Source organism: Chroicocephalus ridibundus, chromosome 4 (assembly GCF_963924245.1).
Source record: "Chroicocephalus ridibundus chromosome 4, bChrRid1.1, whole genome shotgun sequence".
In the NCBI taxonomy this organism is placed as follows: Eukaryota; Metazoa; Chordata; class Aves; order Charadriiformes; family Laridae; genus Chroicocephalus; species Chroicocephalus ridibundus.
Window position 1 is genome coordinate 40,655,331 of NC_086287.1, and position 16,580 is coordinate 40,671,910.

Below are 16,580 nucleotides of genomic sequence, written 5' to 3' on the forward strand. Positions count from 1 at the left end.
CTTGAGATTTGGAGGGCGTCCGCCTTCCTGAACTTGTCCACTCCCCTGTTTCTCCTCTATTCTTAAAAGATTCTTGGTTTTCATTTATCTCTCCTCCTTTTGTTTGTTTTCCTTCCATTTCTTTCCTTTGCAAGTATTGAATGTCTCCTCTGGGAGTAAGCCTAGCCACATGTGCGTGCAATGATGGTTTATTTTTATTGGAGTCATTGCCTGTGACTGTTATTCATTACTATAGGAAGAACTGCACTAACAAACTGCTCTGAGAGCTTTTTTTTTTTTTCTGTCATAAAAAGTCCTGTTTTGTCCATAGCCTTTGAGAGTATCTACTGCCATCATTAAGACACTGAGCATTTGCAGCTCGGACACTGGTACTGCCTCTTGAATGTCCTGTTGTGTCTGGTGTTGCAAAGCAGAATCTCAGCTTCTCTCAGCTTCCTTGCGTGTTGTCTCTTTACGTCAGCTTTTCAACCATCTCTCCATCTCTGCTACCTAAGCAACTTAGTTGTCCTCTGCTTGGGGAAGAATTTATGGTTGCACAAAGCTAGTGCAGTCACTGACTACTGTTACGCCCTCTTAAGATAATGAAGGGTACAGCCAGAACAGCAGGCCTGCCTGAGATGAAATGGCTGATTCGGAAAAGGTAACTCAAAAATAGTATAAAATGCTCTTATCTTATGTGCGCTTCTTGTCTTGACACTGGATAAGTAATCAGCAGCCCTATTTCTTTACTTTTATTCTCAAGTTATCACACATTTTTGTTTCACCATGGGCAAGAACACCATCTCCCATCTTTAAGGTCGTGCAGGGAATTCCTGGTACTTCTCGAAATGAATCTGTAGTGTAAATAATGAAATTACTGGTAGTTAAATTACTAGCATATGCTTAGCATAAATGTAAGTCAGAGCTTAAAGATGTAAGCACCCTAAATAATTTCACATAAGAAATACAGCAATGTAAAATCAATGAATATGAATTAACCACTTTTGAGGTCAGAGTGGAGCACAGTGAGGAAAGGTAAGTGATCTGCCCAGGCTTACCTAAAAGAACATAGCACCTTACCCTAAAAGTTAACGCTAGGATAAAGGAAACAGGCAAGAAGTGACTTATCTGAAATGTGGCTAATATTGCATAGGTTCGTGATTTCTAGAGATTTGTTTTAAAAATTTCAGAATCTCTGCTTCCCACTAGCACTAACTCTTAAAATCAAAGGTAATCTGTCAGAACTTGGCTGAGAAGGTTTGAACTCTTTGATGTTAGTTTACATTTGTTAATATAAGTGTCATGCTGATATTTCAGGATTGAGATTTCTTTGAATTCTTTATCCCATGCTGAATCCTTCTCATGTTTTCCCTTGGGCTTTTGAAGGCTCTTCCTTCATTAATTTTCTTACTCAAATCAGTGTCCACAGTTGCTGTTTCCCTTACAAAACTGTCTTAAATGCATCCTCATTTCTCACTCCCTCACTTTTTCTTAAGATGAGAGACAGGGACTTTTTGACTTTGCAGTCTTAGCAATGTTTTTTAATATACGGAATTTGTATGCATTGCACTAAAAGAAAACAAACAGATGTCCTGCTACATTTTGGGGGGTGAGACAACGGCAGGATGGTCAGCAGCCTTTTGAGTCTGTTCCTTTTGCTGTTGTTTCCAGATGTGTGCTAATGGACATTTTTAGGATGTACAAACAAACTCTGCTTGCCTACTTTTTTGCACTAATTGGTTTGGATTTATGGAATGCCTCTAATAAATTGTCTCTAGCTGCCATTGTTGCTTTTCTATAAAGCAGCAGAAAGGAAACTCATTCCTAAACAGTTTCTTCTGGACAGGATTTTCTTGTGGGGGAAGGAGAGATACAATCCATTTAAATTGCTCTATAAAGAGTTTTATTGAGTTGTTGCCCATTAACCTGGCCTTGATGAAAGCCTTTTCAAACAACTGGACTTCAGGGAACCACATCTCTCAGGTGCTGTGCATGGCACAAATGAAATGATAGTTTCCTAAGAAATCATTGTAATCCAAGTTGTGGGGTTTTTTTTTTTATTAATTTTTTTTAAATGTGTACAAAAGTGGTAGGGACTCCACATCCACTCCCAGTACTGGGCCATGTTTGTAGCCCCCTCTCTCATTGTTTGCTCTCTAGTGCTCAAGATATCTTAAGCTTTCCCCGTGTCAATCCACCGAGTTTCTTTTTACCAGGGAGAATATATGTGTGAGGTCTAGAAGATGAGGAAGGCTAAAGCATGACTGCGTATACCTCTTTTCTCTCAACCTGTCCGTTTTTCCTCTTTATTCCCAATCATTGCCCAGCCTGCAGCCTTTTCTACTGACGACAAGCAAACAAGTGCAGACAGTACTGCTGGGGTGGCTGAGTTTTCTTCTGCTTGAAAGGGGAAAATCTGTGCATAGAAAGCTTTCCCTTGAAAGGGTTTGGAGGAAGATATAAAGCGGGGGATAATCATTTACATAAGAAAACACAAGTCCCTGATAAAGTCAAATGAATTCTACAGTGATTTGCTTGTGAAGGCAATGTGATTTGATAACATCTTATTCAGTTTTTGGTACTGATACCAGCTATACAATCTTTAGGAACGTATTTAATTTCTGAACTTCAATTTACCCAAATGGATAATGGGGATATTTTTCCCTGCTCTTGTAAAGCCTTTTTGAAATCTACAGATTAAGTACCATATAAAAGCAAAATACTGTCATCCCAAGAATTATTTGCGGTGGGAGATCAGTAAATTGTTTATGGGTGTATCTTAAGAGATAAGTAAATGATTGCAGAATACCTAAACTATGTTTTTTTCACCAGAACACTGGAAATGGGTCACTTCTTGATTCTGCAACAAGGAGCAATTTCTCCCAAGGTAAATCAGAACCTGCTGCAAGCGTGAATCCTTGGAGAGCTCCAAGGTCTAACGGGCACTAGTGTTTGGTGAGGCTTGGCAGAAAACACAACCGTTTTTTCTCCTACCTTGTAAAGAGGCATCTCATTGCACTGAATGATACTTCTACATGAAAGGGGAGCAGGGAACAACTGGCATACTGCTGTGTGAAGCCTTGATGCCACTGTGGCGTTAGGGCCTGTTGGGGAACTCCTGCTTCTCTCCTTGGGCACCTTTCTGGTGGGCTGGAGGCAGCGTGACCTGTGGGACTGGGAATGAGAACTGGCCCCGGGAACTGGGTCGCAGCTCCTGCTCTAAAGTAAATGATCTGCAGAATAAGGACTGCCATTTTCATTTCTGGAATATCAAATTCCTGCACATAGGGCCCAAGAAGAACCAGAAGGGAGGGCAGAAAAAACAGTTATGAGGTCTGCTGGGATATCTGATGCAAAATCAACTTTGTTGTTTTCCTTACTGGCTCTTTCCTGGGCTCTATTGCAGCTGAAAAAACAACCCTTCTAATCTACAATAAGAAGGGAAATTCTGGCATGAAGGTTGTCCACCCAGACAATTTGGCACAATAAAGGGAAAGATTTGTTTAGCTTAGGACTGATTTCATTAGTATGTGAGTCTAACCGAACCTTGAGAGGTAGTCTTTTCTCTGTTGAATGACACTGCCAATGTTGTAGGTTTTCTTCTCAGTTCTCTCTGGTGTAACTGAAGAGTTCTCCTGAAATGCTCCGACTAGTAGCAACGATTGCTTACTGCAATAGTACAACAATATGAATTAGCAAAAAATCCCAGCAAGCCAGCCTTGTTTTAATAAGGACAGCAAGTGTAGTGAGAGCCAGACTTCTTTCACGAATCTCCTGTATTTGGTAATTGGTCAGTAGACCTGAATTCCAAAATAAGTATTGGCTGTAAATGTGATTTTGTTACTCGGTCCTTAGTGCACGTATACGCGTTTTGTCAGTACAAAAGATGAGATAAGGTAAGTCTGGCAGAAAAGGAAATCTAAGGAAAAACTTAACACAGAACAGAATAAAAAGTTAAATTCACTGATAAGAAACTAACATACTTTAAACGAGGCTTTGAATAGTTTCACTAGTCTTCATAAGTCATTGCTAAGAACGAATTTCTTTTAATAGTCTCAGTAAAAAGATGGGGAAGAAACTGGATGTCTTTCCAGTCTAAACGGAAATGATGTATTAAATGTAAATACAACTGATTTTCTCAAATATTTCATTGAAATATCTTAGTCATTACTTTTGTTAAAATAGTTAGTTTTCCATTATGAAATCATGTTTTTTTTACCATATGAGAACTTATAGCTCAGTGAAAATATCTTATTATTTCACCGTTTGTTAGTTTATCATCCTGGCATTTTGATAACTAATTTGATGTAAGACTTTGTTCCCTTCATCTTCTTTACTTTGTTTTTTGGCAGGACACTGCCTTGATTTCTGGTTATCAGACTACTTCTGAAAGTCCATCCAATACATTTTCCAATTCATCACTTTCGTTGCTATTGACAGGGCATGTTGTCCCAATAATTAGTATTTTCTGCTGGGCTACCGCAATCAATTTCTGTGATTCATCTCTTCCATAAAGCTTATAAACAATAAACTTTATTTATAAAAATGCTTTCCCTAATTAAAAAACAAACTTTAATGTACAATACTTCTGCTGTCATCATCAATTATCTCTAAGCCTTTTATTTCTTAACTGCTCTGCTTGTCTCCCATTTATCTTCCTTTATCTAATCTAATGGCATCTGTCCAGTTTCTATTCACATTTCATCAAGGTGATATATTTCCTCTTCCATAGTACCTTTGTATTCTTAATGTGCCTCACGGCAGAAATCATTTTTTGGTTGTTTAATGTTTATTCTACATTGTTGTTAAATAATAAATAATTATTACAACCCTCCTGACAGGGATATGTGATGCTAGAAAGGAAAGAAGGGAAACTAAGATTTGACCATTTTGTAAAGTTAGGACTTTGCAAAACTTAAAATAGCGTTGATTTTTACTTTTCTCGTCCATCGCTATCATTTGCGCTTTAGTAGGACAGCACCGTAAGAGTAACTGCATCTGGATTTTATATTCCATTCCAGAAGCTCATGGGTGGCATTCCAGAAGCATCATGGATAGGATCAATTAGACTCAGTACCGTTTCATCATTTTTCTGTGTCTATTTTCTATTCATTTCACCATTCAAAAAATCATTTTTGTAATCTAAATGCCCGCTAACTTCTTTAGACTATTATTTACCATTACTGTTTACTAATATCCAAATGCATACTCCTTTTGTGCAACTTTGACTGCACTTAAGTGTCAATAGGAAAAAATTTCTGGTGAGGCCTGGATTTCATCTTTGATTCCTTCACTAAATAGTGCTTATCGTAAAAGGTGTGTCTTTCACTTATCTGGTTAGGAAACAAAGCAATTAATTCCTTTACGTGCGTCAAGAACATTAGTGGAGTTGTATTTTTCTTTCTTTTCTTGAAGCGAAAAAAGAAACAAGGAAATCTTTTATGTTGGATTGAAAATTTAGGTTCTTAATCTTAAGTTTGAGAAAGTAAGATTGTAGAAAGAGGTTTCTGTTTCAACTTGTTAATAAAGAATTCTGATCAGATCCAGGTACAGATAATAAACCTTTCTGTTCCCTTTCCAGTTTTTGGCCAGGGCTGATTTAGAATTGGAACAAGGCATAGAGTTAAATATATGTGAGTTTTAGAAATACCTGTTCTGCCTGAGCTGCCTGCTTCTGAGCTTATCCTGGAAGACCCCTTGTGTTCTCCACATCCTCAGGTGGCTGCTTGGAATCTTAGGGAGAGGAGCAGATGCTCACCAGAAGATAGAGATGAGAAGGCTTTAAATTATGAATTCTGTATTTGAAAGCCAGAAACTTTTTCTTGGGTTATTGACCACAAAGATCCTTAGTTGCATATGGACCATCAAGGGACACTGTTAGTATGTATTATTCCAACTCTGTCAGTTCTATCAGCATAAAAGATGAGTTGGCAGGGCTTCGGTGCTTCTCAGGACACCCGTAGGAGATGAAGAGACTTCATAGGTCTTAGAGTGCATCCCAGGCACTGCTTTATGTCTCTTTCATAAATACTTTAATCTGAATCCTAAAAACAAAGATTTTTTTTTTTTAGCCTTGCCTCTTTGAGTTGAAGATTCTTACAGAATCTCACTTTATTGGTGGTTACAAACTTTAAAATTTCTAGCCAAAAATATATTTGTGGCTGCATGTTTGTTCTTGTGCCAGTGTTGTGAGTTTGAGAAGCCCTTCTCTTTCTTGGAACATTGGAACATAGGAAGTTCCGTTCAAATACACGGAAAAACTTCTTTACAGTGAGGGTGACAGAGCACTGGCACAGGCTGCCCAGGGAGGTTGTGGAGTCCCCTTCTCTGGAGATTTTCAAGACTCGCCTGGATGCAGCCCTGAGGAATGTGGTTTAGGCAATCCTGCTCTAGCAGGGGAGTTGGACTAGATGATCTCTAGAGGTCCCTTCCAACTCTGAAGATTCTGTGATTCTGTGATTTTTCCTTCTCCGTTCTCTCATTTTCCCTCTCTCCATTCACTTACACGCACAGACAGCAGTCAGCCTTCATTTTTGCTAGACTCACTGAGCTAATTTTTTCAAGTGGCCTCTCAGATGAGCACTCCATTCTCCTCACCAGCCTACAGCCCATCTCTTGCAGTTTGAGTTCATGAGTGACCTGTGCTGTACACGGTATTCCTGATTAAAGCTTTCTAGTGACTTGTACAGAAGCACCAATGTATCCCTTGTTTTGCCAGTTGTATGTGGTGGTGCGCTGTACAATTGGATCTGCCCTTGTCCTGGCTACGTCACTGGTCAGTAATCTTTTGAGGTACTAATATACCCGGGAAGTGTTTTCTTTTCAATAACTGACTGTTTCCCCTTTTGTCTTACAGCTTCTGTGCTTATCCTTGTTTTCTTTATTATCAGTTCACATTTAGCAGTGTTAAAAGCTTTACAGAGATCCAAATAGATGAGGTCCAATTTATTTCAAATTTCTAAAAAATTAAAAGGAGGATATCAGGTATGTCTGACATGACATCCATGTTTCGTTTTATCCCATTTTCCAAGTCTTTAGTTCTTCTGCCCTTCAAAACTTCTTCTAAAGCCCTGCGTGATACTGAAATCAGATTACAGGCCGCAACTCACCAGTTTACTTTTTTTTCTATGGACTATATTTGCTTTTCCATTATGTTGCGTCATCTTCAATTCCATAAATGAATGACAAAAACTAGTTATCAGACCAAAATTCACATGGAGCAGACCATCCTGAGTGCCATTACAAGTCAGCATGGGTTTATGAAAGGCAGGTACTGCCTGACGAACCCGATCTCCTTCTATGACAAGATGACCCGATTACTGGATGAGGGAAAGGCTGTGGATATTGTCTACCTAGACTTCCGAAGAGCATTTCACACTGTTCCCCATAGAATTCTCATGGAAAAACTGGCTGCTCATGGCCTGGATGAGCATACGATCTGATGGATTAAGCACTGGCTGGATGGACGGTCCCAAAGAGTGGTGGTCAATGGAGTTAAATCCTGCTGGCGGCCGGTCACAAGTGGTGTCCCTCAGGGCTCAGTGTTGGAACCATTTCTGTTTAACGTCCTTATTGATTATCTTAATAAGGACATAGAGTGTATCATCAGCAAGTTTGCAGGTGACACCAAGTTAAGCGGGAGTGTTGATCTGCATGAGGATAGGGAGGCTCTACAGAGAGACTTGGATAGATTGGATCGGTGGGCCAACGCTAACGGTATGAGCTTCAACAAGGCCAAGTGCTGGGTCCTGCACTTGGGCCACAACAACCCCATGCATCGCTACAGGCTTGGGGAAGAGTGGCTGGAGAGCTGCCTGGCAGAAAAGGACCTGGGGGTTCTAATTGACATGCGGCTGAACATGAGCCAGCAGTGTGCCCAGGTGGCCAAGAAAGCCAATGCCATCCTGGCTTGTATTAGAAATAGTGTGACCAGCAGAAGTAGGGAGGTGATTGTCTCCCTGTACTCAGCACTGGTGAGGCCACACCTTGAGTATTGTGTCCAGTTTTGGGCACCTCAATACGAGAGAGATATTGAGGTGCTGGAGCGAGTGCAGAGGAGGGCAACGAAGCTGGTGAAGGGCCTGGAGAATAAATCTTATGAGAAGCGATTGAAGGAGCTGGGACTGTTTAGTTTGAGGAAGAGGAGGCTGAGGGGAGACCTCCTCACTCTCTACAACTACTTGAAAGGACACTGTAGAGAGGTTGGTGCTGGTCTCTTCTCACAGGTAATTAGTGATAGAACAAGAGGGAATGGCTTCAAGCTGCAGCAGGGTAGGTTTAGACGGGACATTAGGAAAAAATTCTTCACAGAAAGAGTGGTCAGACACTGGAATAGGCTGCCCAGGGAGGTGGTGGAGTCACCATCCCTGAATGTGTTTAAGAGTCATTTAGATGTGGTAGTAGGGCATATGATGTAGGGGAGAACTTTGTAGAATGGAGCTGATGGTCGGATGATCCCAAGGGTCTTTTCCAACCTAAATGATTCTATGCTGATTCTTATAATGTTTTTAAAAGAGATTATCTATTTTCTACTGAACGTGCTAAGCTCCTGGAGTTTTCTTTCCACTCAGCTGTTAGTTTATATCTATATCTATATTATATAGATAATTCCCATTTTCTACCTTTTCCTCCTTTTTAAGCATAGAATCATAGAATTGCCTAGGTTGGAAGGGACCTTTCAGATCATCGAGTCCAACCATCAACCTAACTCTGACAAAAACCATCACTAAACCATGTCTCTAAGCACTATGTCTACCCATCTTTTAAAAAACCTGCACGGATGATGACTCAACCACTTCCCTGGGCAGCCTGTTGCAATGCTTAATAACCCTTTCAGTGTAAAAATTTTTCCTAATATCCAGTCTAAACATCCCCTGGCGCAACTTGAGGCTGTTTCCTGTTGTCCTGTCACCTGTTACTTGGGAGAAGAGACCGACCCCCACCTGGCTATGACCTCCTTTCAGGTAGTTGTAGAGAGCGATAAGGTCTCCCCTCAGCCTCCTTTTCTCCAGGCTGAACAACCCCAGCTCCCTCAGCTGCTCCTCATGAGACTGGTTCTCCAGATCCCTCACCAGCTTTGTTGCCCTTCTCTGGACACACTCCAGCACCTCAATGTCTTTTTTGTAGTGAGGGGCCCAAAACTGAACCACAGTATTTGAGGTGGGGCCTCACCAGTGCCCAGTACAGGGGACGATCACCTCCCTCGTCCTATGCACCACACAGGCCAGGATGCTGTTGGCCTTCTTGGCCACCTGGGCACACTGCTGGCTCATATTCAGCCATCAGTCGACCAATGCCCCCAGGTCCTTTTCTGCCAGGCAGCTCTCCAGCCACTCTGCCCCAGCTTGTAATGCTGCATGGGGTTGTTGCGACCCAAGTGCAGAACCAAACACTAGCGTCATCCTGCTTGTTGAGAACTGATTATTTCTTCATTCATATCTAGAATATATTTAATCACTACCCCAGTGTCATTTCATTAAAACGTCAATTTTTATTTCCTTTTTGATATTGTTAATAATCTTTCCAGGGTCAGCATTACCTTGATTTTTGGTGATCCTTGATTTATACTTCTGCTTCTTGGCCTCTAAAACATCATTTTCTTTTTTTTTTTTTTATATGTATTTTCTTCTATGTTTTAGAAGTTCCTGGTGTATACATAAGAACCTACTCTGTGTTGGCTATTCCAACCAGAGGATGGTTTGCGATGACCTTTTACAGTTTTTTCTCTTTGGTTGAAACACAAATCTAAACACATATTTACTTTTTTTTTAAAGCTATGTGGATGTAGAGTTTGGTGTTATAAAAAAGAATTCTGTGTACTTTATCTGGTTGTGAAATATGCAATCATACTTTAAAGGTTATTTTTCTCAGTAAGCAAACTTTCAAAATAAAGCAATACCCTTGAATATTCTGAGTTGTTCCCATTTCACTAAAATGGAAGCTATTCTGAGCCTCAGATTTAACTGTGCAGCATCAGCCTTTCAGAGGGGCCCTGTGATGTGCTGCTGAAAGGATGTGATTTATTATATTTTTTCATTGCTATACTTAGTTATGCACATATTGTAACTGCATAAAAATGCAGTAACAGAATGTACATAGGGTTATTTGAATGTCTATCCGTTTGCACGTACAACTGTGCCTAGCGCGCATGCATATATAGGTTAGTATTTATGTGCATAGCACTGCACAGAATGCCAAAAATTTGACCTTAGACATCAGATCTGTAACTGTTTCACTTCAGGCCTTTCCGATTAAACATCCAGCTGTTGTGGGAGACTCTGTAGCTGAGCGCTTGCACAGTTTTTCCACCCCATCCTCTCCCTCTTGTTCTCAGAGCTGAGGGGGCGTGCAAAGCGCTCTGCTGTCCTTCTGGCAGTGTCCCCCTCCTGCCGCGTCGGTGGGAAGTGCTGGCTCAGGGGATAACGACGAGCAAGGGAATTTAAGGTTTGTCAAGGTGCGTCACAGATTTGGGATGTGACATGCCTCTCCTTTCTCCAGGAGTTTGTTCCAGTGAGAACGGTAATTAACAGGGAAGAGGGGAAAGTGCTAGAGCAGCAGTTTTCCTACTTGGAGTAGTTCGCAAAGGTTGTATCGCATCCTGAGGTGGTTTTGCCAGCTTCATATGACTGAAAGGAAAACATTGACATTTGGACTGGTCTGATGTTCTCTGGCTCTATTTGTGGTCTTTATGTGCCTGCCTTTATTTTTTACTGTCTGAAGAAGAAGGGAGACTGGTTTAAATTCTGAAAACCATAAAAATGTTAGCTAGCTATGCGAACGTGTGGGTAATAGTGGTTATATTTGACGAACCAAGTATGAGGATTTTGTTTCTTCAGCCTGTATCAGGATCAGATGAGAAAGAGTTGCATGACATCTAAGTATGGTCCTGTCTGCAGACTACGTACAAATACAAATGAAACCTACCCACTATACAGATACCCTTAGCATTTGAAGTGCTACAGGAAAGTCACACAAGCCTCGATTTTGCAGGAGAATTTGCTGCCAGATACTCTGGTTAGATAAGGACATTGCAGAGCTCCAGCTTCTGGTGCTTGATGTTGTTAATCTTACACTTAGGAATAAATGTCCCCGTTCCATGTATCTATGAAGACATTCAATACGGTCTGACTTTTCAGTGAAATATGAGCAGTCCTGGTGAGCATGAACTTCCTCGTTTTGCTGTAGTCTCTCTTGGCTTTTATAAAACCTGCTCACTGTTTTCCTGCTGATCATTAGGCACCACCAATCAAAATTCATATGCAGTGACCCTTACAAGTGCTTGAATGTTTGGCAGAATTAGGGCATGACCTTTGGAAATAATGGGGGTTTTTTGCTCCATTTGAAATCAGCAGGATCTATTGGTGCCCCACACCTCTAAAAATAAGATGGTTACTGTCTGCAGTTCTAAGAAATCTGTATTTGGATGTATCTGACAGAGGGATGCCTGTCTTGGGCTGAGAGGGTGTGGTATCTGACAGGGCTTTGGAAACTTAGGCATGGAGGTGCGGAATGGTTCCACAGCATGTTGCTGGGCAGGCCTCACGGCCAGGTGAGATGAAATCAGTACATGGAAGTCGGTAGGCCTGCTCTGTGGCCTTGGGCTGTGCCGTATTGCTGTGCGTGGAGCAGATTCCCCACACAGGATCAGGCGGGCTGAGGGGGAGCCGCCTGCCCAAACCACGTCCTCAGGGGCTGGGAGGGCAGGAAGGCTCTTCCAGCGTGCAGGGCCACCACCGGGAGGGCTGCTTTCCAGTTCCCAGCCTTTTCCAGCTGTTGAGGAGGTGAGCGGAGAAAGCTGCTTCGGCTTTGTTCATTAGCGCTGTGCCAGAGGCAGGGCAGCAGCACGCCCTCTGCTTCAGCCACTGCTGTCAGGGCATTCTGCAGAGCCCACGTGGTGACCATTAGATCAGTGCTTGTGCTGATCACACTCTGGGCAGAGCTTATTGAATCTATCATTAAAATGTCACTTTCACATAGATGACAGAATGGGGGTTGTTTTGAGGCAAGCTGTGAGGGAGCAGTCGTCGGCAATCGGCAAGAATCAAGCAGCCAAATAGTACAGAATGGCACGTTTGTGGGAGTTTGACTGGCACTGCAGATCCCACGTCCCCTACCCTGCCAACAAGCCCATTTCTTTGTCTTCAGAGCTCTGCTGCAACTCATCTTCCACAGAGGACAGTTCCTTCATAGTGGAGCCAGAGAACTTGGGATATTTCTGGCCTGACCATGGAGGGCCAGCACACCTGAATGCCGAGCTAAATGCAATTGCACTATACACCTAGAGGGAATTCCAGTTCCTATTTTGAAACTCCAAGGACAGGATCCTTGAGTAAACCTTGACTTGGTCATTACAAGTCAATGCAAAAAGAGGACATCCAGATAATTGCAATGGCATGTTACCATTCCTGATGCGGTGACCCATGGGTGGCCCACCGTTTCTTCCAGGGGCAGGAGGAGGATGGCGGGGGGAGTTCTTGGAGAAGCCAATGGGGTGCATCCATGGAACAGCTAAAGGAGATTAAAATGGCGTTACACAGTGGCAGTTGTAGTTTTGTTCAAAATCGTCTCCTATCTGAGTGCAACTGCCTGAACCAGCAGGAATGATTAGGTTTAACAGGACGCCAAGACGACAAGCAAAGCTTGTTGCTTTCATGATGGTGTTTTTTAGGACCTGTGAATCTTTTTAAAATTGCAGCATGATTTGTACATGCGTATGAGAAGACTTCAATTACCCATAAGTGACAGGGCTAGATCAACAGTTACCTTGTTATTTCTGCAGTACGTTTTACCACTTCTGGAATTTAAATCCAGTGAGATTATTCTATGGATTTGAGCTCTGATCAGTATGTTAGAGAGATGCGTACTTACATATTACTTGTTTGTTTTGCAGCTCCTGGTTGCTAAATCCCCTGTTGCTCCATTCTCTGCTTTTTTCTACACCATTGAGAAATCAGGCTTGGTTCTTCAAGGTAAGACCAGAGCATTGATTGTTTTGCCTTTACAGTTAGTATTTTAAGCAGGCTGAACGTACATAACAGCAACTATTGTTGAAAATGGTGCTGTTTATACCTAATTAAAACCCCACATATTTAAACAGTCTGGTTGACAAGGGCAGCCTTCTGCTATGTTCAGTGTTTTGTCTTGGATTATACTGAATTAGTTGTTGCATATTCCCATGGACCTAAGAATGAACCCTAAAATTATTAATCAAGGCTCCCTGTTTTCCTTCAAGGTAAAGTAGAATGGTTCTGGCAACATTGCTCCTATAGGACAGGTTTCTCCAGGAGAAACATACCCATCTATCATTAATAACATGCTGTAATAAATGGTTCTTCTTTAGCAAATGGCTTGACATCAATAAAAATACAGGAAATTAATATCTGTTCTCTGTTTTTGTGGTCATTTTAATGCTAATGCCCCATGGTCGTAAATAATTCTCAGATTCTCTAGGATATGAGGTAGTGTACTGAAAAGCTGGATATTACTATCATGATGGCAGGGAACTAGGGTTCCTTGCAGCCATGTCCTAAATCATGTACTTTCACACCACAGCAAAAAGAGAAGTTCGGTTCTTCCCTGCTTTTCCCCACTTATCTCAATAAATCTTCCTTTAATGTCCTTACTTTTTGACAGACATTCGTAGATCAATTTTGTTGAGTTGCTGTCTGTTGTTATGCAGCCTGGCTCCTGATTGCTGCATCAGTTTAGCAGACTAAATAAAACTAGTCAGCGCCTGTCACTTTCTCTTCAGAGGATGCTCTCTGATATGCAGCCATGGCATTTAGAAAAGTTGAGTATCGCTGTTTCTCAGGTTCCAGTGATCAAGAATCACTGATCCCATAAAGCACTACAAACGTTTTAAGGTATGTGAACAGTTCTCTCCCTTCCGATTGCCCATTTTGCACCTGCAAACAGGCTGTGCCAGACCAACGACATATTTACATTTACTAATGACTAAATATTAATGACTAAATATGCTTACGTCTCTGGTGATACATAATGTAGAAAAATAAGAAACAAAAGCATTTTTTGGTGCATTTTTGCTTCCATTTGATACATTTACATAATGATAATGCGGGGTTTCATACGATGTTTCCTAAACCTTTGTATACTATACCCAGTGTGTTCTTAGATGCCATTCTGGGAATTTGGTCTGATTTCTTTGGTACCAGTAATTTTAAACAGGCTACAGGAACAAGAAACAGTTTTTATTAGTTTCAACTGAAATGGCTTGCAAGAGTTGGTCTAGACATATTTTGGTTCAGTACAGGGCAGAAGACAAACTACTTTTGTATCTCAAATATCTTCTGAGTTGCAGAGATGTTTCTGGTCATTACAAAAAAAGGCAGACAATTTCCTGCACTGTCCTCAGGCACTGATGTAGTGAAACTTTGGGAAAGAAAGATTTCCCATTTCAGAAACAGGAAGCGTTTGTTCAGAGAAGGTCTTTATTTGTTTCAGTTCTTTTCTGTGAGCCAGGAATATAGCTTACCAAGGACTGAACCCTACCTTTAAAGAGCAAATGGGCCTGGTAACACGTAATGATGACAGAGCAGGAGTCTCTGATAGAAGGGTAGCACTCTATTAGGAGTATAGCAATTGCTGTTTTCCCTGTATCCATATGTTTCTGGGGTGCACATTTAAAACATCATTCACCATTTTTCTAAAAACCAGTGAGATAACAGTTTGGATTTCTCTGAGTAAATGCTGTCTCAATATCAGACATTCTTTGTACATTTTGGAAGGCAGCTTGAAGCTTTTCTTTGTGTGAGCCTTTTCTTACTTTCTGACTACACCATTATGTTTCCATTTTAGATATTTGTCTCCAAGATGGGTAGTAAGCAAGGGCATGGTTCCCCTGATAATGTGCCACAGACTATTTTACAAAGACTTGTAAGTGCTTACACGTGAGCCATCTCACTGAGTTCTACAAAGCAAATCTTTCATATTCTCATCCCACATTTCAATGATCGTTATTTCTATGGAAGGAGGAAGTGAACAAGTCACCTGGAAATGGCTGGTTTGGGTAAGAAAGTGGCACCAGGCTGCCTCGTGTAAGAGAGGCCAGAGTTTTTATGAGAGATACAGCTGGTGCTTCTTTCCAAAGGGAAGCTGGACGCAAGGTAAGATGTCAGTAAGGCAACTAGCCATGGGTCAGCCAGTGAGGGAGTGTCCCTGCGTTGCTGCTTGAGGGACGTCGTATAGCGCTAACAAGTGGAATCTGTCCCGCAGCCTGATTGCAAAGGCAGCTTTCCCATTCAGGCTTTGTTGTTTAATTCAGTTGGTGTCAGGAGGTGAGCACATTCAGGGCGGCTGATGGGAACAAGTGGATGGGTGTGGGAACTGGCGAGAAGCAGCAGCTGGCCGAAATGCCCAGGATTCTTTCTTCTTACGCAGGGGGTCCCATCCCGGGACCATTAACCAATAGGCCATAAACAAATTGATATCGGAAAATGTGGCTGGAAACTCCTTGATTAGTGAGGGTGAATGGGGAATGAAAGACAAAGTGAAAGTGTGATTTAACAGTTCCACAAGCAATTTCCATTGCCACCTCTGAGGGATTAGGATGTGTGGAATGGGCTAAAAATGAGGAGGAGCTCCCCCCCCCTTTTGTTCTGTGCGCCAGAGGATAATAAAACGGCAGGAGAGGCAGTGCGGCTAGTTAGGGATTTCACAGGCTGCTATTTGATGCAGTTTAAGGAGCCCTTCTGCTATTGTTGCAGTTAAAATGGGAAGCGGAACTGTTCTCCATTCGCAAAAATCTCCAGTGTCCTCAGGAAGAGGGCTGAGAGCAAAAGGCTATTAAGATGGTAATGCTGCCCCATTTGGAGGAGTGTATCAAAATCCTCTTTGTCAATGTAAATCGCTGCTCTGTTTCCCTGGTATCTTTGCATCTCATGGCCTCGGTGAAAGCATAGAAGTGTTTGGAGGAGACCCTAGTCAAGGCAGAACTGCTTCTCTTATATTGTCAGAGCCGAGCTCCAGGCTACCCGAGGGTGCCACAGAGAAAACTTCTTTGCTTTTATAGACTTGTAGTGCTCAGGGATGAAAAGAATCCAGTTATTCACTCATTCTTTTATTTCTGCTTGCAGACTAGAGAAATGAAATTTCATGATTGGAAAGCAAAACTGGCCAGTCAGAGATTTAGCAAGGAAAGTCATCCTTCAGTCTCCTCCTTTCATTGCTTCAGTATGCACTGTGCAGTGGAGGGGGTGGAGCGCATACCCCAAAAAAGCCTCAGTTGACTTTACATTGCAACACAATGTCATGTAACGTACTGCCATGCCGTACAGTGTGACTCTGTGATGAACCTGAATTGTGATTGCAACATCCAGTCTGACAGCAGATCTCTAATTTGTAGAGATCTTAAACAGAAAGGCGGAAGCCTGGATCTAAGCACCACAAAATAATGGAAGTTTTACTGTCTGCTTGTGTATGTTGTTTAGGGACTTGCTGTTGCTGCCCTAATTCAATATACTAGTTAAAGTAAATGAAGTGATTCTGTCAAAAAGAAGAATAACAGTAAAAAAGCTCCAGATCTACTTGATTAAGGGTGCAAATCACAAGGTGATATTTCTCATTGGCAGTGATGTAATTTCTTT

General features: G+C 41.7%; 1 protein-coding gene across 3 annotated transcripts in view; it reads left to right on the plus strand.

Annotated features, from left to right (window-relative positions):
* Window positions 1-16,580, plus strand: part of RAD51B (RAD51 paralog B) — a 417,762-nt gene that overhangs the window by 267,011 nt on the left and 134,171 nt on the right. For all 3 annotated transcript variants that reach the window (XM_063332869.1, XM_063332868.1, XM_063332870.1), the window contains exon 10: window positions 12,869-12,947. In XM_063332869.1, the coding sequence (XP_063188939.1) occupies window positions 12,869-12,947 (79 nt within the window). The remainder of the gene's footprint in view (window positions 1-12,868; window positions 12,948-16,580) is intronic.